The following is a 24,255-nucleotide window of genomic DNA, read 5'->3' as shown; positions in this document are numbered from 1 at the left end:
TGCCACTTCCAAAGAGCTATGGACTTGCACCCCAAAAATCCTTTAACATCTATCAATATTTTTCACGTGCTACACTTCCACACCCACATCTCAGCTTTGTAATGCCTCAGTGAGATTGGTATAGTTTCTATGTGATGATGGGATATGTTAGTAGTCTTAATCCAGACAACCACTTTTATTCCACATCCTTCAGGGAACCCTGAAATTCCCATAAAGGGATTTACTGAGAATAGATTACCCTTGCGTATTCCATTTCAGTTGTAGCACCAGGTTGATTAACAGAGAATGTTACAAAGTACTTCAATATACATCGTACTTCAATACACATCAGAAACACACTACTGGTGGTCAACGGATCACACACAGTGGTTTCAGAAAAGGCTGTATGGTTGATCAATTATTTGAGTTTTCTTTTAGCACCTGTATACCCCAAGCACATCTTATAAAGTCCTCGTGTACCCGAACTTTTGCCCTGGTGTCCTTGTGATCATTTACCATATACCTGGGCACACCAATGTATGATGCTCTGTTAGTATATCTGGTATGTGTATATCTGGTATTACACCCAGAATCTTAGATTCTCAGGATACCCTATCAATGCTCTCTGTGAGTAACAAGATGGTGGTCACAATTGATAACTGTAAATTGTGTGTCCTGTCTGTTCTTGTTACTGAAGTCCTTCTTTCCTGTAACCATTTCTTGATATGTAGCTGAGTGAAGGGCATAAATACACTCAACTTCACTTGCCCCCATTCATCAAGATGTTCTCACAACTTATGCACACATTTTCAGGGACTCGTTAGCTCATGTTCTTGATATTTATTGCTTATTTTGTTATTACTTACTTCTGCTGTCCAATTTACATTTTCCATTTAGTTGGGTATAGTTATGTAAATGTGGTCAATCACCATTAATACAACAATTAATTTGTTGATATTTCTTTCTAGCTGTTGTTTCTATGTTTACCTTGCCTGTTGTATATGAGAAATACCAGGTAAATCTTTATTTATTTGCATAAATGATAAAATCATTAGATTACCAAGTGACATTACTACATTAAAATGTGTGTATTTATTTTAATGATATCTGCTTTATATCTATCTACAGGCACAAATTGACCAGTATTTGGGACTGGTGAGGACTCATGTTAACTCTGTAGTGGCAAAGTAAGTTTGTGTTCAAAATGAGAGGAAGCAGATTATCCTTCCTGTAACAGTTTGATAACATAAAATTGCAGACTTGCAGTATTAACTTACAGAACCTGAACCAATTTCAGTTAGTTACTTCAATACAGGGGAAAAGACAGTCGAGTACCTGAAGCTGCAATTCCGCCACGTTTCTGTTTGCAAGTAAAATAGGTTGAGGTGCACATGGCAGAACAACAGGAGGATAAGAGCACTGCAGTGGTACATCTGATAAACTGCTGCCTTGCAGTGACCCAGGTTCAGTCCTGACCTCTGGTGTTGTCTGTGTGGAGTTTCCATATTTTCCCTGTGACTGTGTGGGTTGGCTGGTTGATTGGTCTTTGTAAATTGCTCCTAGTGTGGGAAATTGATGAGAAGGGGGTGGCAGGGTGTGGCAGGAGTAGAATAAAATTTAATATTTGTGTTAATGAGTGCTTGATGATCAATATGAACTTGATAGACTGCCTCCTTTCTGTATAACTATAATAAACTGGAATTAAATTACAATACGTTGGAGAATGGAGTTACGAAATAAGATCAGAAAATGCTTAAAATATTAAACCAGGTCAGGCGGCCTCTGTGGAGAGGAAGAACTGAGATGGAACAATTTCCTAGTGTCAAGTCACCACCCTGAAATATAACTTCTGTTTAACAGCATTAGGTCATAGAATACCAGAAACAGGCCTACCATGTCCATGCTAATCATCTCTACTATATCAATACTCTTCTCATTTTCCTGCACTTGGTTTATAGCCTTCTATGCCATGCAATTGCCGTGCTGGTCTCGGTATAAGAAGGTTCTGAGAGTAGCCACTTCCACCATGCACACAGGCAGTGCATTATAGTTTCCAACCAAATTATTTCCTTATATGCCCTTTTAAAACATCTTACTCCATAACCTATGACCTCGAGTTGTTGATACCTCTGCTATGGGGTAAAGTTTCATACACTCATTATTTTGCATGCCTCTGTCAGGTTCTCTAAGGACAACAAACCCAGTCTATCCTATCTCTCTGTATAAATGAAACAATTCATTCCTGGCATATTTTTTTGGATCTCCAGTGCACTTTATCCAATGCATCCTTTCTGCAGTGTGGTAACCAGAACTGAATGCAGTTGCGGCCAAATCAATCTTTTCTAAAGTTTGTATAATAACCTCTTTGTCTGATCTAATGCCCTGACTAATGAAAAGTCCTGAGGCCCTTGGACCTACTACCTGATGGCAACCCCAAGAAAAAAGCATGGACTGGGTGGGACACCTCCAATCTTTGTCAGGTGCAAATTTGCTGATACAGTTTACCACATTATCATCCAGATCATTGATGTAGATGACAAACTACAATGGACGCAGCACTGATCCTTGTAGCATACTGCTAGTCACAGGCCTTCATTCAGAGAGACAACCATCTACTACCACTCTCTGGCTTCTCCCGCAAAATCAATGTCTAATCCATTTTACTACCTCATCTTGAATGCCGAGCGACTGAACCTTTTTGACCAACCTTCCATAGACTTAGATCTTAGACTTTGTCTAAGACCTTGCTAAAATCCAATTGGAGAATATCCACTGTCCTGTCTTCATCAGCTTTCCTGGTAAAGTCCACAAAAATCTCTGTTAGATTGGTTGGACATGACTTACCACGCATAAGGTCAAGTTGACTATTCCTAATCAGTCCCTGCCTATCCAAATACTTCCAATAACTTTCGCACTGCTAAACTCTACTAGGGCTCCTGCAGTTTCTACACTAGCCTCCCACAGGGTCTGCGGGAACACCTTGTCTGGCCTGAGGATTTACCCACCCCAAACACCTCCTCCCCCTCTGTGATTTGTAATGGGTCCATGCTCTCACTGCTGCTTTGCTTCACTTCTATAGACTCTGTGTCCATCTCTCAATAAAATACAGATGCAAAAAGGCTCCTCCATCTCTTTCAGCTCCAAGCATAGGTTACCTCTCTGATCTTCCAGAGGAGCAATTTTGTCCCTTGCCTGTCCTTCACCTTGTCTGCTAGAACCTTATGCCTTCTTTTAGCCCTCCTGATTTCCTCCTTACATGTTCTGTTGCATTTCTCATACTCCTCAAATACCTCATTTGTCCCTCCCTGCAGATACCTGCTATTCAGCTCCTTTTTCTTAACCAGCGCATCAATATCTTTTGAAAACCAAGGTTCCCTATACCAGCTATCGTTGCCTTATATTCTGACAGGAACACACAAACTCTGTATTCTCAAAATGTCTCTTTTGAAGATCTCCCACTTAGCAAATACACCTTTACCACAAAACAGCCTGTCCCAATCTACACTTGCCAGATCCTTTCTGATACCATCAAGAATGGCCTTTCTCCAATTTAGAATCTCAACCTGAGGACCAGACCTATCCTTTTTCATAATTACCTTGAAACAAATGGCATTATGATCACTAGATGCTAAGTATTCCCCTACATAAATTTCTGTCACCTGCCCTGTCCCATTCCCTAATAGGATAAATAGTATCACACTCTCTATAGTTGGGACTTCTATGTACTGATTAAGGAAACTTTCCTGAATACATTTGGTAAATTCCTTTTACAGTATGGGAATCCCAATCAACCTTATGTTTCTTACAACCATCTGTGATCTTGTTACAAAATTGCTCCTCTAAATGCCGTGGGCTGTTGGCTTGTCTATCATATAATCCCATTAATGTGGTCATATCTTTCATACTCCTCAGTTCTACCCATAAAGCTTCATTAGACAAGCCGTCCAATTTGTACTGACTGAGCATTGCTGTGACGTTTTCCCTGACTAGTAATGCCATCCCTCCCCCTTTAATCACTGTCACTCTATTACATCTAAAACAATGAAGCCCCTGAACATTGAGCCGCCAGTCCTGTCCTCCTGCAGCCAAGTCTCATTAATGGCTCATCATTATCATCATTATGTGCTGTGTCATATACCGTGGGTGATCGTGGTCCCATGACTGTGATTGTTCTTGGCAAATTTCTTCGCTGTAAGAGAGTGCAATGATCCAAAAATAATAAACCCTCTCTTCTGTACCATCCCCATAGTAGAAGAAGAAGAAGAAGATGTATAATCTAACTATAATCTAACCTCAGTAACACATGGCATGCAGGGCAATCCTGAGATTACAACCCTGGATGTCCTGTCCTTTAACTTAGCACCTAACTCCCTAAACTCACTTTGCAGGACCTCATCATCCCTCCTACCTATATCATTGGTACTGATGTGCACCACAGCCTCGGGATGCTCACCCAATTATGCTGTGGTCTCGATGTGAGAGGTCCCTTTCACCTGCAGATCTCATTCTCATCCACAGAACCTCCTTTCTGTTCCCCTAACCAAAAAATCCCCTATCACTGCAGCTCACTTCTCTCCTTCCTTTGAGCCACAGAGCTAGATTCAGTGCCAGAGACCTGAGCACTGTGACTTTCCTCTGCTAGGTCATCCCTCCAACAATATCCAAAGTGGTCTACCTGTTGTTGTGGGGAACAGCCACAGGAATATTCTGTTCTGGCTACCTATCCCTTTCCTCCTTTTAATAGTAACCCAGTTACCTGTGCCCTGCACCTCAGGCGTAACTGCTTCCCTATATGTCCTATCATTCAACCCCTTGGCCTCCCAAGTGATGCAGAGTTCATCCAGTTCCAGCTCCAACTCCTTAGAAGCTGCAGCCGGATGCGTTTCTCACAGGTGTAGTCGTCGGGGGCACTGGAGGTCTCCCTGTTTCCCACACCCCACAAGAGGGGCATTGCCCTACCCTGCCCTGTCATCCCTACTGCTCTAAATGTGCAATAAGCAAAAAAAAGTAACAATTAAAAAATCTTCCTATGTCCTACACCTCTCCTTGCTGAAGCATTGAGAACCTCATTCAGCTGTAATTACCTGTCCTACCCCTGCTGACCTCCTTTGATAATGGTACCACATTTGCTGACACCAAAGTATCCAGCATTACCTGTGACCAGTGAAGATTTAACAGTCTCTCAGGACTCTTGTAATCTTTTCCCTTGGCTCACATTATCAGCTCGGTATATAGTTCATCAAGCCTGGGGATTCATTCATCTTTAGGTCTACCAATACTCTATTACCACTTTTTAATGAATCACTCTGCATCTTTCTAAATTCTCCAACTGAGACTTCACTTGCTTCCTCCAGCTCCACTCACCAATTATTACTTTGGGCCGTAATGAGCATTACTTTCTCCCTGGTTACCATCTTACCCTTAGTATAGTGATAATATTACCCTAATTCAAGTTTGTTAATTATATTCTGTGCTGCTTCTTTGTGTTTGCAATTTATTTTAGAGATACAGCAACTAACAGGCCTTTCTAGCCCAATGAGTCTGTGCTGCCCAATTACACCCATGTGACGAGTTAAGTTACTAACCCGTACACCTTTGGAATGTGGGAGGAAACGAGAGCACCCAGAGGAAACCCAGACAATCAGAAGGAGGACATAGAAACTCTTTACAGACATTGGCGGAATTGAACACAAGTCACTGTTGTTGATGCTACTGTGCTACCCCAAATTTGTACGACTTTCTGACAGTGTCACCAACACCCAATTAATACTGTCTGCATTCCTGTCACGTGACTGCATTTTATCGGCCTGCATGTATGGTTTTAAAAATTTCTTAGGCTTGACATTTCCCCACAAAAGGTTTTGGTGTTTTTGAGTTCAGAACACCTGAACTCAAGAGACGCAGTGGTTTGAAGTTTGAACCTCATTAGGTGTATTTCCTCAGGTGACTCTTTTGTCATGATGTTGACATAGAACAGGACAGCACAGTGCAAGCCCTTCAGCCCACAATGTCGTGCCACTCCTTTGGCCTATTCCAAGATCAATCTAATCCTTCCCGTCCACGCAGCCCTTATTTTTCTTTCATCTATGAATCTCTTAATTGTCCCTAATGTATCTGCCTCTAACACCAATCCGACAACACGTTGTATGCACCTACCATGGTGTTTACAATAAATAACTTTGACATTCCCCTCTGTACTTTGACTTTTTAAGATCTCTTTCAGTACTTCCTGACATTTTCTGTGCTCCTGAAGGATTTCCCTTGTTTTCAGCTATAAGTAGCTGCTATCTGCTTCCTTTCCTTTTCACTGACCCCCCAGTACCCCCAGGTATCAGGATTCCCTCATGGAAAATTCATCCAAATGTAGTTTTACTGAACTGCCAATAGTTCATGTCTGAATGACTCCCGTTCATCTCATGGCCCTTCAGTCCAAGTCACATAATGTTATAATTTAGTTTGCTTTCCAATTGTGTAAAATCCACTCAACATCCATTTTTTTTTACCTTTCATTCAGGATTCAAGCCAAAATCCCAGGTGCCACACGAAAGACTGAGTAAGAGGAACATGAAGAGAGAATGTGGGCGCATAAGAGGGTGCCTGAGGCAGAAGCAGTTCTGTATTTGTCAAATTAATCAGGCATGTCTTGGAGAGTTGTTGTCCCATTTGTCAGCACCATGAATTTCGGAACATGTGGCACGAGATGATCCTTCTCCCATGCTGTTTCCAAATGATTAGAATATCTGCAATCACTTGTGTTGATCATTAAGTATAGTAAGGAAAATCAAGTAACAATAATTGTAATAGATGTGTTTTGTGTTGCTAATGAACAAATGCATGAGGTTAAGAGTCTTAATTCTATTTACCTTTCTAGTGTTTTCTGCTGCTATGGCAGTGCTTATAACTTTTAATGTTATTTGTGGCTAGGGCATTTCTGCTTTAGTGCACTTCTGCAATAGTCTGATTGCTCCAAAGTCACTGAGTCAGTTTGGCTTTCTTGAGTAAAACAATAGAACAGTGGATCTACTGTATGTTTTGGTGTTTATCCAGCACAAAAGTTTTAAGGATTCTGTACTGTAATTGTGGCATCTGGTTTTGTAAACTAAAGAAATACAAAGCTCATGTTTTTCGAACTATTGTCATACTATTAAAGAAGTATGGAAACATGAGAAGACTCTGACTTTTTTTCCTCCGAGATGAATTGCTGCAGTTCCATTCATGTAAATGGCTCGTGTTGATTTACACAAGAAATGAACAACAAGCCTGTATAGGAGATAGTAGAGTAACTCATTCAAAATGCTGGAGGAACTCAGCAGGTCAGGCAGCCTCTTCAGAAAGGAGTAAGCAGTCGACGTTTCTGGCCGAGACCCTTCATCAGTCCAGATTGAATTGAATGACAAGCAAACTTTAACGTCTCATTGCTCGATTCTTTGTGTTTCAAAGTGACCATTGCTTGAAGAAAAGGACACCGTTCAGCTAAATAAGAAGGAAGCTGCTTGTCACAAGGTAAACTCTGACCACTGGAGGCTCTTAAAATAGCCTTTTGACTATGAGGTGGGGTGCGCAAGACCTCAAAAATCATTCTCTATACAAAGAAAACATAAATAGAGGAAATAACAAGAGATGAGCAGAATGTGAAAACCTAATGAGTGGAAAACTGAAGATTTACATATGGGCTCCACTAACACAGTGGTAGAATACATAAATGTGAAACCAAGACACAAATACAGCAAATAAGAATGGTTTTGGTGGTAGTTTTGTTTTCATATAAAATTAGATAAAACAGACACAGTGAGTGAATTTCTTGAGTGCATTCAACAGTATACATAGGGTTCAAGTCATTCAACAGCCTAATGGGACATAGAGACAGGGAGAGAGACAGACAGAGGATCTTTGCAGTAATAGCCGGGAAGAAGGGGTGAGAGATTGTGTGCCAGGGTAAAAAATGCCTACAGGTTTCAGGTAAATGTCACAAGTGAAAGAAAACCACACAGAAATAGTCTTTATTTGTAACAACCAAATTCAGTCACAAAATGGTGATAAAAGCAGCATTTTACAATTGAATTTTTGGGCATATTTAACATTTCCAGTGCTAATGGGGGCATTGTTTGAGTTCATAACCTCCTGGGAGTGTGGCTATTTACTTACAGACTGTTAATGAAGCTATTTACCTCAAATTGATATCCAAATCTCCAGAGATCTGAAACAACTACATCTTAGAAAAGCAAAGACATGCCAAAATCTGCAATTTTCTACCATTATTTGTGAGCTCTGAAAAACAGGAGTTTGCTCTGCCTCCTACGGTGGCCCGCGATCTCTGCGCTACTCAACAATGTGACTCCAGCTCTATCCACAGGCTACAACCTTGCCTGAGACAAATTATGACATAAAATTTGTAAATTGGTTTATTATTTACATAAACTCTTCTTCAGTCGGGTCCAGGTGTCAATTTTAACTGACATTTGGATGACAAGCTCCGCCATCTTCATCAGGGTTGCTGCTGAGGCATGTCTCGTCTGGTAGTGCATATAGTCAGCTCTCATCGTCTGTCCCTCCTGATTGGTTAGTCCTCAACCAATCAGGTTTCTGCTGTCCCACTTTGTTTAAAATTGTACTCCAGTTCTTTCTTAGAGTGAGACCTTCATCTTTGTTGACATTCTTATTTTCTAATCTTATTTCAATGCCTTCCTTCACCAGGCAGTCCCAAAAGCCATTGGCACAGCTCAATAGTTTTGTGGCATTGCAGTCTATCCTGTGGTCATAGCATATGCAATGTTCTGCTACCTTAAATATCTCCGGGTAACCCAAACAGATACACCTGCTGTGCTCCTTGACCTACATAAACTGGGATTTGAGCTTCCCTACAGGTTTGTGGATGGTATTTATCCAGTATTTCTTCAGGATCTGTGAAAATATCAACAAAATCATGAGGAAACTCAAATCCCAGCTTATGTGGGTCAAAGATGACCTGGGACTCGGGATGGCTGGCGTTTCCAGGATTCCCTGTGAATGCAAAGCAGTGTGTATTGGCCAGATGGGGCGCATGGTGGAAACTCACATCAAGAAGCACAGGAGGTGTATCGGTTTGGGTTACCTAGAGAAATCAGCAGTAGCACAACATTACTATCACAATGGCCCCAGGATTCAATGGCACAAAACTACTGTGGCATGCCAATGGCTTTAGGGACTGCCTGGTGAAAAAAGCCATTGAAGTAAGACTAGAGAATAAGAATTTCAACAAAGATAAAGGTCTCACTCTAAGTAAGAACTAGAATACGATTTTAAATAAAATGGGATAGCAAAAACCTGATAGGTTGGGGACTAACCAATCAGAGGGGATGAATGATGGAAGTTGAGTATAAATACCACCGGACTAGACATATCCAGACATCATCCCTGATGAAGCTGTCAGGGTTTGTCATTGAAAAATCAGTTAAAATCAACACTCGGACCTGGCTGGAAGCCCAGATTTATGCATTATATTCTCCGGGAAAGCATGAGATCTTTTACTGGTTAATTACAGTCATGTGTGCAGAGGTACAGTGAAAAACTTGTCTTGCATAACTTTCATACAGAATAAATTATTACAAAAGAGCATTGAGATCGTGCAAGGTGAAACAATTCCTCTGCCCAGATATAATGTTCATTGAGTAATTCTTAAAATTGTCAGGAGCAACAATAGTTTTGCTGATTGTATCTCGAGTCTTACCCCACAGAAAGTGCCTGATTTCGGCATGATTTCTTCTCATTAAGTTCTAAATTTATTACTGCTGATCAAAACCTGGGTGATTTACAGAGTATTTTTCTTGAGAAACAAATAGGATATTTCCCAGTTTACAACTAAAATTATTTCAGTTAATTTCAAAGATTCAAAGTCAACAACTTTTGATACTTCTGTAAAATTAGATACTTTTTCTGCTTCCCAAACTGACCGTCCTGTTTTAAAATTAATGACTGTGCTGGATTATGGACAGTCTTGTACCTTAAGCCAATTCCCATTAGGAATTGAATTGTGGGTGCTCCAATTCAGTCCAACTTTAGAACCATTGAATATTTAAAAAGTCTGCGCTGGATTTGACCCTGAGAGTGGCTAACACAATGGGCTGGGTCATGCAGGGCTTGTCCAATTGCCCCAACTTGCCTTTTAAGGGTTTGGAGGGCCAAACAAGCTCCTGCCATGCATGTCTCAGGTGAAGCAGGCTTCAAACAGTAATTAGTTTGCAAATGATGGATATCTGACAAATACATTCCAACCTGTTGAAGCAGATCTAGGTAACTGAAATAATTTATTTTAAATTAAATTTTGAAGTATCTTTTTAAAAACTTAAATACTAAAGATGTAAAGATCATCTAGCCCTAACCCTTATTTCCCTACATAGGTTTGGCAAACCCATTAACTGACTGAGTGGCTAACCATATGCTATCCTTGCTGAGCACTTTGTAACTGATTCCACATCAGAGATGTGCTGCCAGGGGCAATAGTGAATTGAACAGCAAAGAGGGAGGGCTGGTGCGCCAGCATCTTGCTTCAGACTAGTGGATTTGGCCAAGTATATATGGACATCCAAGACAAGCAGAGCTGACAACAGCTAACTGCCAGCATTTTTCAACAGAATAGCCAGCAGTCACCCCAATAAGTCTAAATGGTTGGTACAACTGGTGCACAAACATCCATCAATTTAGTTATTGTCCCAAGGATGTCCAGTGTAAGTAGCACTAACCGGTGTTGTATGTACAGTATGTAGGGTAAGATCTGTGTTCTCTTTCATGCACATCTGCACTTAAGATGCTTCAATTGACGTTGCGTGCTGATGAGAATTTAGAAGTTATCTTATAATCCATGCTTTCCCTAGAAAATTAGTTTAAAATAAGTATACCTCAGAAACTATGAAAACCTGTATTTAATAGACACTTAATAAAAAAGAGCAACACATAGATTTATCGAGAAATAGTTAAAATCTCCCATGGGTTGTAATTGATTGTGACCTCTCTGAGAATATCACACCAGAACAATTCCATCTGCTCCTTTTCACTCCTTGAGTAAAGGACCCCGTGACTCTTTTTTTTTGATAAAACCAGATTATACCTTCTAAGAACCATCTGTCACTAAGGGCCACTGCACCTGTGGAACCAGACTGCAGCAATATTAGGTACTTTAAGAGAGGGTGAGATTTTATGAAGTTATTTATAATTACCTGATAATGCATTCAAGTCTATTTGGTAAGTTATGAATGGTACACTTAAATTTTAGAATAAGGAACACAGCAAAGATGCAGAATATCTATACCATGTGTTCTTTTTCATTAATTTTGTTTCCAAATATTCTGCCTTGAAAGTGTACTCATGAAAGCGTTTTAATTGTGTATAGAAAAGAATTGCTGGAATTGCTTGAAATATGAAAATATTGAAGTTACAGGTTAATTTACAGTAAATTGATAGATGAGATTGGAAAATAGTAAACAAAAGTGACAAAAGAAAGTCCTTCCTATTTATCAAGCACTGAAAAATATTTCATTAAGAGAATACCAGAAATATGATTAGATAAAAATATGTAAATACTAATTGTTGGTATTAGTTTATCATTGTCATATGTATCAGGAAACAGCAAAAAGCTTGTCCTGCATATTGTTTATACAGATCAAATCGTTACACAATGCATTGAGGTAGAATAACAATCAGATGACATTGACTGAATGTAATAACAATCCATAATAAAGTAAAAATACCAAAAACCTGCAGGTAAACAATAAAGAGGAAGATCACAACAAGGTAGATTGTGAGGTCAAGTGACCATCTTGAAAGCAGTGAAGTTCACTTTGGCACTTGACACAGGCTGTAGGCTTTTCATCTCGTTGTGCTGTTGAGAACTGACCACATTTGCTTTTTCTAAAATGAGATTGGTAAAGCATATAATAATTCACATCTGATTTAAAAAATAATGTTCTTATCTGTCTTGTTGATATCCATTTCTGTCACTTAATAAGCAAATAATCTTATTATCAATATTTCAAGCAACTTTCCAAATAAATTACATAAGAAGAGCCCTGATTAATGCAAGTCTGTGATGGCGCTAAAGGCTGTAAATTGATTTTTGACTATCTGATCATTCAATATTTTCTCTCATTTGATTTAATCTCAGTCATAGAGCACCACTAGTTCTTTCTTGCAGATGATTTTGTAAATAATGGTTTTTTTTTTACATGCCATTTAGATATACACCAGCAACATCACGGCTTAGAAGACTACTGGTTTACTGCTAGAAAATGAGATTAGTGGAGACAAGTACATGATAGTCAGCATAGACCCAATAGGCCATGGGGCCAGTTTTCATGCTGTATAAATGTGACACTTTGACTCCATGACTCAGATATAATTGGATCACCATATGGTTCACATGTAATGAAATAAAAGAAATATTAGATGTTGGACTGCTAATTGGAATTGGTGATTCCACACATACGCAGTCTCATCATTGAAGATACTCTCCATACCTTTTCACTGAACTTGGCCTATCCTGATGCAGCAAAACTCATTAGTTGTTAGTAGCACCAAACAGAATGCTTATTCAAATGATGTAAACACTACAACAAATACAAATAAAGCACTAAAATGATATAACTTAAAACATTACAAGAAAATACATAACTATAAACTTTCTTTGTAGTATAATTGCATTACAATACTGATATAGCCTTGTACTTTAATGACTACATAACTGATTCTGAATTGTAAATGCACTTCAAATCATTAAGCTCTGACTCTGAACACAGCTTACCCTGACATTCAGTTGAAGAAGTTTGCTTCCATTTGTAAAGGGCATCAAGCCTAATCACCCCAGCAGGTTGTGAAACGTTTGCTCCCAAATACCCCTTTCAATGATCTATGACAACTGCCACATTCTCAGTTGCTGTGCTCTGTCAATGAAGGGTTTTACTTAGTTAGTTCCTGTCATCAGCTTTCACAATTGTTTTTGAGGGGGAAGAACTGGGTTTATCAGCACTTCTAGCAACATTTATGTATTGATGTGGGAACTCTGTAGACAGACACGCAACTGAAATTCTCCGGAGAAAACATCAGTCAAGTGTACCCTGGGGTTAGTCTTAGTTGTGTATGATTATTCCTTTTGCAGGTTGTCAGCATTCAGTTGGTTTCAAAAGTTTCTCTAAAAAGTGTTCAATTATTTTTCACGGATGTTGGGATGAAAATTTTGGTTTAATTTTTAGACAGTGTTGCTTTAGTATTGGTTTATCAGGATTTCATTGTGTTCTTGATGAAAATGAGGCAACATTATCTTTTCCAGTCCTTTGTATGTCATTTGTTCGGCAATTTATACACTGGATTTAGACACTGATGATGATGGAACAGTAAGGAGTCAGGTTTATTGCCTCAGTAACTTTATTAGTTATCTTCTGCATACCTAATAATGCATGGCTATTTGAGTTTCTGTCACCTTCCTGTCAGCTTGAAACAGTGGGAGCTTGCTGTATCTCAACAGTAACTACTCTTCCTGCAAGATACTTTGAGACATCCTAATGTACAGGAGTGTTCCATGTACATCATGCACACTCATTATCAAAAGCATCCAGCACACTCATTTGTTAAGGACCACAGTAACCACAAAGCACATACCAAAACCTAAAGTCTGTCATATTGCGACCTTAGTGGATTGGAGTTCAAGCTGCTCTGCACTTGTGAATGGAGCTCCACTTCCTTTCCTGTCCCAATCAATATCGAAAAACCTGTCTACCTCTACCTTGGACATACTGTATTCCATGATGTGGCCTCCATATCTGTCTGAGGTTGAGAGTTCAAGTCTTCTGAGGGCACAAATTTCACTGAGTCTCCTTTAGAAATGGCCCTTGTTCTACATTCCCCACAAGAGAACCCATCCCCTTGTTATCCCAAGTCCCATTCCAGTTTAAGATGGTGTTGGTGAAGCCCAATTACTACTTATCGGAGTTAAACAAAACAAAGAATACAACTAAATACTTTGACAATTTCTTGTAAAATTTCTGGTAAATAATCACCACAAACAATAGAGAAGTAAGCAAAGGCGAGACTGAGTCAAGAATCAAAGTGTGTGGCTGCAAGGTGAAGTCACAGCAATCAGAGCAGGGCAAAGTTGGAGAGGAGGAGAGGCAGGTTCGAAGACAGTCCACCTAAATTTAGAGTAGGACTTGATCAATCTAAGTGCCAGGCTGGTTTGGAAAGGTCAGGTATGGGCCAAGACATGCTGGCAGAGTCCAGGCCCAGAGCGTATTGATGAAACGGCCCTGGTCCTAGTGCAAGGAACGACCCAATGCTTTGACGATTTAAACACTGGGCCCAATGGGTTGAAAAGGCAGGGTATCAGGACAAATGGCAAGGGTCGGGCCAGTTCTGCACGCAGCTCCACAATGTTTACTCAGCTCTGCCCTGCACTAAGGCTGAAGCTGAGGACTGTTCCAGCTGCTCCAGGCATCATGTCTATGGACTCACTTTTGTTCCGAATGCTATTGAATACTTATATTGTTTGCACAAATTGTTTCTTTTTTGCTCTAAACATTGGGTTTTTGATGGTCTTTTTTGTGCGTTCTTTTGGGATTTCTTTTTTTTGTGGCCGCCTGTAAGGAGACAAATCTCAAGGTTGTACAATGTATACATACTTTGATAATAAATGTACTTTGAACTTGGAACCTTCAATTTTTGCATTTTCTGTACAATTAGAAAATAGTCTACATTTTTATTCCATCCACCAAATGTGCATATCTGTACAATTCCCTACATGAAATTCCATCTGCCATTTCTTTGCCCAATCTCCCACCTGCTCAAATCTTTCTGCTGACTTCTTGCTTCCTCAGTGCCAATTGCCGCTCCACCCATGGGACCACAAAGCCATCAATTCCATCATCTCAATCATGACTATATCATGTGAAAAGTAGCGGATCCAACACACACCTCTGCAGAACACCTCTAGTCACCAGCAGCCAACCAGAAAAGGCCCCACTCTGTCTTCTGCCTGTCAGCCAATCTCTTAGCCATGTTACTATCTTTACTGTCATACAATGGGTTCCTTTCTTGTTTAGCAATCTCATGTGTGGCACATTGTTAATTTCTGCTGACTTTGACCTGTTTTATCATGTATTTCCAAGTATCCTGACACTGAATCCTTAATAATAAACTCGAAAATCTTGCCAGCCACTGAAATCATGCTACCCAGTTTATAATTTCCCATCTTCCACTCTCCCTTCTTAAAGAATGGAGCGTTATTTGTGATTTTCCGGTCCTCTGGAACCATTGCTTTCTAGTGATTCTTGAAAGAATACTACTAATACCTTCGAAGTCTCCTCAGCTAGTTCTTTCAGAATCCTGATGTGCAGTCCATCCAGTTCAGGTGACTTATCTACCATCAGACCTTTCAGCTTCATAAGCACTTTCTCCTTAGTGTTAGCAACTACAATCACTTCTGACTACTGACTCTTGAATTTCTGCCATGATACTGTTGTCTTCCACATTGAAGAATGATACTTAGTTCTTCAGCAACACACACAAAACACTGGAAGACTCCTGAAGAAGGATCTCAGCCCAAAATGTCGACTGCTTATTCATTTTTATAGATGCTGCCTGACCTACTTTCTCCAGCGTTTTGTGTGTGTTGCTTTGGATTTCCAGCATCTGCAGCATTTCTTGTGTTTGTAACCTGCCATTTCTTTGTTGCTCATTACTATTTCTCCAGCTTCATTCCTCACATAGTGCTCTGATGTTCACTTGCCTTGCTTTATGTGTAAACAAAAAGCAAATAACAAAAAAAAACTATTGGAAACCCTGCTGAAGCGACATCTCTAGAGAGTGGGGTGAAATTAATGTTATAAGTTGGTGATCGTCCATCAGAAACAAGGCAGATTAAACAGATTTAAGTGTCACAGCCACATATTCTGCCACAGGATCTGGGCATGCAAGCAGGTGGGCTGTGGAGCAGTGTTGGCAGTCACACTCGTGAGTGTAGATGTTCCAGCCAACAAATGTTTCATTATGGTGGTATTTAACTCTTTCTCTCATTTCAGTCTTGTCAAGTCTTGGCCCAAAGCACAGCCAGGTCAATGTTCCCTGCTTACCTTTGTTCTTGTTTTGTGAAATAAGACTATCATTTAGATTAATGCTATAAAGGAGTAGTGTTTATTTGGTGTTAATTACTGTCTCTGACCCACAGTATCAGCAGTAGCTTACAGCTTGGGAGTTTTAGTTAGCGGCCTTGTTGGCCTGGCGTTCAGTCTTTTTCTTTAATTCTGCACAGTTCTCATTATAAGTCAGTGAACTGTTCGCCTGCTTTGGTTACTCTCCCTGTTGGACCAACACCACAAAACTCTGTCAGGAAGACTCAACCACAAAATGGATCCAACTGAGAGAGAACAACTGACCATGGCCCTGACATTAGTTGGTCAGAAATTGGAGACATTACAGTCAGTGGAGGCTCTGTTGGCAGAGGTGACTGGTGCAGTGCGACCATGACTCATGGAACGACAAGCCCAGGCAAAAACCGAAGTTAATGGTGGAGAAGCTAAAATCAGTAGACTGGATTGGCAGAAATGTCTCTTGCAGTACAACAACTACATTCAGAGTTGCAAGCCCAGCCCAAATAGCGAGGACTGTTCAGCAACTCACTACAGACAGCCGGCACCAGATGGTAGCCATTACCACTCCCGCTGCACAATTCAGAAGACCTGCTAGGACAGACTGACTGGGCAACTGAGTGGGCAGAGAAAGAATGTCCCAAGCTTCCTACTCCTTATTCCAGATCACTATGTGTCTTTGCCCCCTTCCTCATTACCCAGTACACAGTCACGGAGGAGCCTATGCAGGTGGGGTGTATGCACATACAGTATATCAACCTTATGCTGCCTTGTCTCTTCCCACCCCACGTCCTGGAGCTCCCAACTAGTTGAGATTGTCCACAATAACTTCCAGCAGCCTCCACAGGCATGCCAAAAGGGATTTCAGTCACCACTCTTCCCTGAACACGAGACTGATTTGGGAATTCCTTCTACTGAACAGTTGATCCAGCACTAATGTTGCATGTGGAGAAAGGCCAGGGCTTCTCTGCTGCATGCTCAAAAGCAATATGCCCATGAGCTTGATCAGTTTTACTGACAGGCAAGGCCTCTCAAGCCATGGGAGAAAGTCTGACTGGCATCTAGAGATCTTCCTTTGAAAGTTAGGAGCTGCAAGTTTGCCCCATGCAATGTGGGACCATTCATTGTGACGAAAGCTATCAAAAGAGTCTCATGTAGATTGCACTGACCATCATCAATGAATATCCATCCAGTGTTCCACGTTTCCCAGCTCAAGCCCATGACTTCCTCCTCTCTTGCCCCAGTCATACCCCCACTCCTCCACACTTGGTGGATGGATCCCTGGTCCATTCTGTGTGATGCCTCCTGGCAAAATGCCCAGTGCAGGGCAGAGTCCAGTTTCTCCTGAATTGGGAGGGGAATTCTTGAGGAACACTATTGGGTTCTGGCTCATGGCATCCTGGACAAGTCTCTCAACTGGGACTTCCAGTTGGAAAGTTTCTGGTGCCTCTGGAGCTGCACCTAAGGAGGGGAGCCCTGTCATAACCATGGACGCTGCCATAAGGTCTGGGCGCCCTCACAGGTGGGCTGTGGAGTGGTGTCAGCAAACACACTCATGAATATGCACCTTCCAGCCAATGAGTGTTTCATTGTCGTGGTATTTAACTCCCTTCCTGTTGTTTCAGTCTTGTTTAGTATTAGCCAAAAGCACAGCAATGTCAATGCTCCCTGCTCACCTTCGTCCTTGTTCTGAAAAGAAGGCTACCATTTAGATTGGAGCTTTCTTTATTTAGTGTCAGTTACTGAGCTGCAGTGTAGAGAGTTTTAGTTTAACTCAGCATGAGAGTTTTAGTCCTGTTGGCCTAGTGTTTATTGTTTTTCCTTTAATTCTGCACAGTTCTTAGTAAAAGTCAGTGAACTGTTCAATCTGCTTCAGTGTCTCTTACTTGGGCCATTGCCACTCAACTCTATCAATAAGTTTAAGAAAAGGGAATGAAAACTCATAGAGTCTGACAGAGCAGAGCAAGAGAGACTGAATGATACAAAGATGGTGGTGCTAGCAGTGAGAGAGTAGTGAAGCCTTGTTAATACAGAAGTAGCTAATTGGGCTGCAGGGGATACAAAGAGAGGGAGATGAACAAAGTCAAAGAGAAAAGGAAAAAAATAATACTGGAGTTCAGATCAGAAAACATTGTTGTTGCTGGAAATCAGAACAGTACAGGCCCTTTAGCCCACAATGTTGTGCCAACCTTTTAACTTACTGTAAGATCAATCTAACCCTTCCCTCATACATAGTCCTCTATTGTCTATATCCATGTACCTGTCTAAGAGTTTCTTAAATGTCTCTAAAGTATTTGCTTCTATCACCATTCCTGAAATCTGTGAAAAAAGAAAACTTAGGTTAATATTACAGGTTGAATTCAACAGTTTCAGATAACCAGCCTTTCAGTTTGTGCCTAAATTAGCTGAGTCTGATGAAAAGTCTTCAACCTGTAACATAAACTTAGTTTATCTCTCTCCACAGGTGCTACCCAGTACTGATGAGGCTTAAGGTTAAAACCTGGCTTTTAGTCTTCTAGCTGATTTGCAAACCAAAAGCTGGCCACAAACAACTTCCACCACAAAGTCACTTGGTAAAATATTGTTATATTTTGTATATTTATTTATATTTGATGATATGAAAAGGAATGGGATAGGATGAGATTTACTTCTCTTGTCCAGCCACATGAGGATGCTGTGAGCTTGTAGATCATAAAGCAAGAGTACCAATAAATTAATCCCTGCAATGTATAAATACACCAGCTGGCATATTTTATCTCTAAAATCCAAGGCATTAACTTCGGCAGAAGGAATTTTGGAAGTGGGATACTACACACTGGCACTACTATGACACGAGGAATGAAGAAGAATTGTTTAAGAATCACTAGTGCATTCAAATTAAATATTAAACTTTATAATCTTGAAGTTCAGCACTGATGTATTGGCTAATGATAATTACCTGAGGATAATGCCTGAATCACAGCCTGGTTGGAAACACAAATGCTCTTGAATGAAAAATCCTAGAAAAAGAAGTGGATGCACCTCAGTCCATCATGGGTAAAGTACCCCCCTCCCCCAACATTGAACACACCCGCATGTAACATTGTTGCAGGAATGCAACATCCATCATCAAGGGCCCCTTCCCACCCAGGTAATTCTCTCTTCTCCCTACTGCTATCTGGAAGAAGTACAGGAGCCTCAGGACCCACACCACCAGGTTTAGGAGCAGTTATTTCACCTCAACTTTCAGCTCTTGAAACAAGGGGGATAACTTCACTTACCCATCACTGAAATGTTCCCACAACCAATGGACTCACTTTCAAGGACCATTTGTCTCATGTTCTTGATATTTATTGCTTGCTTGCTTGTTTATTTACTTATCTATATATCTATTCATCAATTAATTATTTGATCGATTGTTTTTTTTTGTATTTGCCATTTATTATCTTTTGCACACTGATTGTCCACCCCGTTGGTGCAGTCTTTCATTGACTCTATTATGGTTTGGATTTATTGAGTATGCCCACAAGAAAATTAATCTCATGGGTGTATATGGTGACATATGAGTACTTCCATAATAAGTTTACTTTGAACTTTTGAGCTTTGAATTCTTGCCTTCTCCCTGTAACCCAAAACACCCTTATTAATCAAGAACCTATCAACCTCTGCTTAAAATTACCAATGACTTGACATCCTTAGCTGTCTGTATCAAAGAATTCTACAGAACCATCACTCTCTGGCTAAAGAAATGCCTCCTCATCTCTGTTCTAAAGGGACATCGTTCTATTCTGAGTCTGTGCCTTCTGGTCCTAGACTCTCCGTCTATAGGAACCATTCTCTTCAAGTCAATTCTTTTTAAGCCTTTCAATATTAGATTGCTTTCAATTAGATTCCCAATCATTCTTCTAAACTCCAGTAAGTACAGACCCAGAGCTATTAAGCACTCCTCATAAGATTAGCCATTCTTTCTCAAGATATGAATGAAGTTTAACTAGAAACACAGGAAATTCTTCAGATGTTGGAAATCTAAATTGATGCTAACAAATCGCTGGGGGTAATCAGCAGGTCAAATGGCATCAATGGAAACTGTCAACATTTGGGGCTGAGACACTTCTTCAGGACAGGAAAGGAAGGGGGAAGACACCAGAATAAAAAAGTGGGGGGAGAAGAAGGAGAATAGCTAGAAGGCGATAGGCGAAGCCAGGTGGGTAGGAAAGATAAAGGACTGGAGAGGAAAGAACCTGATAGGAGAAAAGAGTGGACCATAGGAGGAAGGGAAGGAGCAGAAGACTCAAGAGAACGTGATAGGTAGGTGAAATAAGAGGCCAAAATGGGAATAGAAGAAGAGGGGAGGGGAAGGGGAAATCGATATTCACGCCAAGAAGTTGGAGGCTATCCAGGGAGAATAGAAGATATTGTTTCTTCCCACTGAGGATGGCCTCATCTTTGTACAAGAGAGACCATCCTCAGTGTGAAGAAGCAATAACATGTCCAAGTGGGAATGGGAATCAAAATTAAAACGTTTGGCCACCAGAAAATTCACTTTTGGCAGATGGAGTGGAGGCGCTCGATGAAGCAGTCCCCCAATATACAAAGGGTCTCACCGTTGTAGAGGAGGTTGCATCAGGAACACCAGACATAATAGATGACCCCAGCAGATTCGCAGGTGAAGTGTTTACTCACCTGGAAGGACTGGAAGCACAGTTAGTTTGTGAGAGTAAAATCCGGGAGACAGGGGAATAGCAGGAGTTTAAACTTGGAAGGGTAGGGGCATGTAACAATATCATGGGGAAGGAGAGAGGGTTTACCGACTTTTTAAAAATTGCTTGTCCACTCTGCTGAGATTAATTACCTTTTAGATTTGAAAGAACTTTAGGGTTACTGCTGATTAAAAGCACACTCAGTGACACCAAACCATTGTGAAACCATAGTATTCCATATAGTATGTGGTCAATGGACCAAATTAACTATTCATTTTTCACTTTCTCATTGTACTTCCCAGAGCTACTGACAGGGGCCTGGAAAAACAGAAATGTTAGAAATCAGAAATTACACTCATGACTTTAATTTTTTTCATTATTTAGTGCAGGAGTTGGACACAAATGGCAAGACAAAGCAAATATTCTTTTTCCTTCTGAGATTTGTGAGGCCATTCATTTCTGTCAATGCACAATTAGATCAATAGACAGTAGGTACAGGAGTAGGCCATTCGGCCCTTTGAGCCAGCACCGCCATTCAATGTGATCATGGCTGATCATCTACAATCAGTACCCCGTTCCTGCCTTCTCCCCATATCCCTTGACTCCTATCACCCAAGGTAAAGATGGCAGATTTTGTTTTCTACAGAATACAAGTGAACCAAATTATTTATTTTTACTGTAATTTGGTATTTGGTATTTTCACAGTAGTTTACCAGTACTGATTTTAAGTTTTCATTGTAGTTTTATTTAATTAATTCAAATTTCCCAGCTGCTGAAGTAGGATTCAAACTGACACCTGTGAGCCATTAATCGAGGAGGGAAGTACAAACTGGCAACAACAGACAAAATCAGGTGAGAGGGAAGATGGGTGGTGGAGGGGACATGAGGTGAGAATGTGGAAACTGATAGGTGGAAGAGGTAAAAAACTAAAGAAAAAGGAATCTGATAGGAGAGGAGAGTGGAGCATTGGAGAAGGGAAGGAGGAGAGACAACAGAAGGAGGTGAAGGGCAGGTGAGGTGGAGAGAAAAGGCCAGAATAGGTAATTGAAAAAGAAAGGGGAGAGAAAAGAACTACAGTAAATCAATGTTCATGCTGTCAGATTGGAGGATGCTGACATGGAGTATGAAGTGTTGCTCCTCCAACCTGACAGTGGCCTTATCATGATAGCAGAGGTGGTCATAGACTGACATGTCAGAATGGGAATAGGAAGTAGAATTAAAAAGGGTGACCACCACAAAACCTCATCTTTTGTGATGGATAGAGCAAAGGTGCTCCATGAAGCGCTCCTTTGTCAAGCATCCTAACTAAGGGGAAATTTCCAGAAAATTGCAAGTATTATACAGTTACAAATTAGGCATTTACTATCAATTTCAGCTACTTACAGTAACATAGACATGACTATTGCCAGAAATGACACCATCCCAAAATGACATCAATGATAACAGAATACATACTGGTCCAGGAAATCTCTCGAGCAGCAGGAAGAAGCATCACTAATCCACCTCCAATCACTTGTCAGAACTATGTTTTGAGCAAGCAACTCTTTGGCTTTTCCCATGCCTTCACAAATAGATGCAATTTGAAGCTGGAAGTCATAAAACACTACAGCACAGACACCAGTCCATCTCGTCCAAGCCTAGTCCCACCAACTTACACGAAGACCATAGCCTTCCACATCCCTCCCATCTATATACCTATCCAAAGTGTTGAAATCAAACCCAAATCCACCACTTCCTATGGCAGTTCATTCCATACTCTCACCACTCTCTGAGTGAAGAAGTTTCCCCTTGTGTTCCCCTTAAATATTTCACATTTCACCGGTAAGATGGTGGCGTGGTCCGATGCAACAGCCTCTCTGGGTCCAATCAAAAGTGTATTTGTTCGTTTTGTACATTTTTTTTTATGATTGAAAATCACCGCTGGATATGAAGAACATCAAGTACTGCAAGACTATCCCATCAGCAAGTTATTGATAGCAATGGAGCTGGACCTATTGCCTACTGTTCTTGAGTACCATCGGACGGTGCATGGTCCAATAAAAGGTGCGAGTGATTATCTTGGATGTTTTTGTTCTTTTTTTTTAAAACTTTTTTTATTGCATTTTTAAGTAGTTACAAAGTGAAGTATTGAAAAACAATGTATATGACCCTTACCCCCTCCCCTTAACCCCTCCCCCCTGACTGCCCTACAGAAAAAAAGAAAGAAAGAAAGAAAGAATGCCTGGTTGTTGGAAGATCTCCACATGCTCCATGGAATTCGTAATAACTTTAATATGTATATTTATTTATTTCCCCTAATAACCAATTGTTTCATCTTCAGAACATCTATATATTTAACCTGTCTTTTGTAAATAAGGGCTCCAAATTTTCAGAAATGTTTCATATTTATCTCTTAAATTATAAGTAATTTTTTCTAATGGAATACAGCCATAGATTTCTTTCTTCCAAGAGTCTATACTTAAATATGTATCCAATTTCCAAGTAACTGCAATAGCTTTTTTGGCTACTGCCAGTGCAATTTTTATAAATTCTTTCTGATACTTATTTAGTTTGAGTTTCGGTTTTATCCCTTCAATATCACCTAGTAAAAGTAATATTGGATTCTGAGGAAATTCTGTTCCTGTAATTTGTTCCAGTAAAAGTCTTAAATTTGTCCAAAAAGGTTGAATTTTAGAGCAAGACCACGTCGAATGTAAAAAAGTACCAGTTTCCTGGTTACATCGGAAACACTGATCCGATAAATTTGGATTTAATTTTTTTATTTTTTGTGGTGTAATATATAATTGATGTAGAAAATTATACTGCACTAATCTTAACCGAACATTTATTGTATTTGTCATACTATCAAGACATAGTCTTGACCAATTTGTTTCTTCAATTTTAATATTCAAATCACTTTCCCATTTTTGTCTTGACTTATGGACTCCTTGTTTAATTGCCTGAATTTGAATCAAATTATACATACAAGATATAAATTTTTTAATATTTCCTTTTTGAATTAAAATTTCTATTTCATTAGATTTCGGCAATAACATTGTTTGACCTAATTTTTCTCTTAAATAAGCCCTTAATTGAAAGTAACAAAATAAAGTGTTATTTGATATTTTATATTTATTCTTTAATTGATCAAATGACATTAATATACCTCCTTCAAAACAATTCCCTATATATCTAATCCCATTTTGAATCCAATTATATAAAAGTTGATTGTCCATTGTGAAAGGAATAAGTCTATTTTGAATTAAAGATCTGTTTGCTAATAAAGATTTTTTTATCTCATCATCAACATTTATCTTATTCCATAAATCAATCAAATGTTTTAATATAGGAGATTCTTTCTTTTCCCATATCCATTTAGATTCCCATTTGTATATAAAATCTTCTGATACGTTTTCTCCTATTTTATCTAATTCTATTCTAATCCATGCTGGTTTATCTTTCTCGAAAAAAGATGCAATAAATCTAAGTTGATTTGCTTTATAATAATTCTT

At 39.8% G+C, this 24,255-nt stretch overlaps 1 protein-coding gene across 5 annotated transcripts in view; it reads left to right on the top strand.

Moving 5' to 3' along the window:
- Nucleotides 1-7,142, top strand: part of rtn1a (reticulon 1a) — a 196,678-nt gene extending 189,536 nt beyond the window's left edge. For all 5 annotated transcript variants that reach the window (XM_059959783.1, XM_059959772.1, XM_059959780.1 and 2 more), the window contains 3 exons: nucleotides 948-994; nucleotides 1,108-1,166; nucleotides 6,494-7,142. In XM_059959783.1, coding sequence (XP_059815766.1) covers nucleotides 948-994; nucleotides 1,108-1,166; nucleotides 6,494-6,536 — 149 coding nt within the window. In that variant the 3' untranslated portion in view covers nucleotides 6,537-7,142. The remainder of the gene's footprint in view (nucleotides 1-947; nucleotides 995-1,107; nucleotides 1,167-6,493) is intronic.
- The last annotated feature ends 17,113 nt before the right edge of the window (nucleotides 7,143-24,255 follow it).

Source organism: Hypanus sabinus, chromosome 2, assembly GCF_030144855.1.
Source record: "Hypanus sabinus isolate sHypSab1 chromosome 2, sHypSab1.hap1, whole genome shotgun sequence".
In the NCBI taxonomy this organism is placed as follows: Eukaryota; Metazoa; Chordata; class Chondrichthyes; order Myliobatiformes; family Dasyatidae; genus Hypanus; species Hypanus sabinus.
Note: the sequence above shows the minus strand (reverse complement) of the source record. Positions and strands in the feature narration are given on the sequence as shown.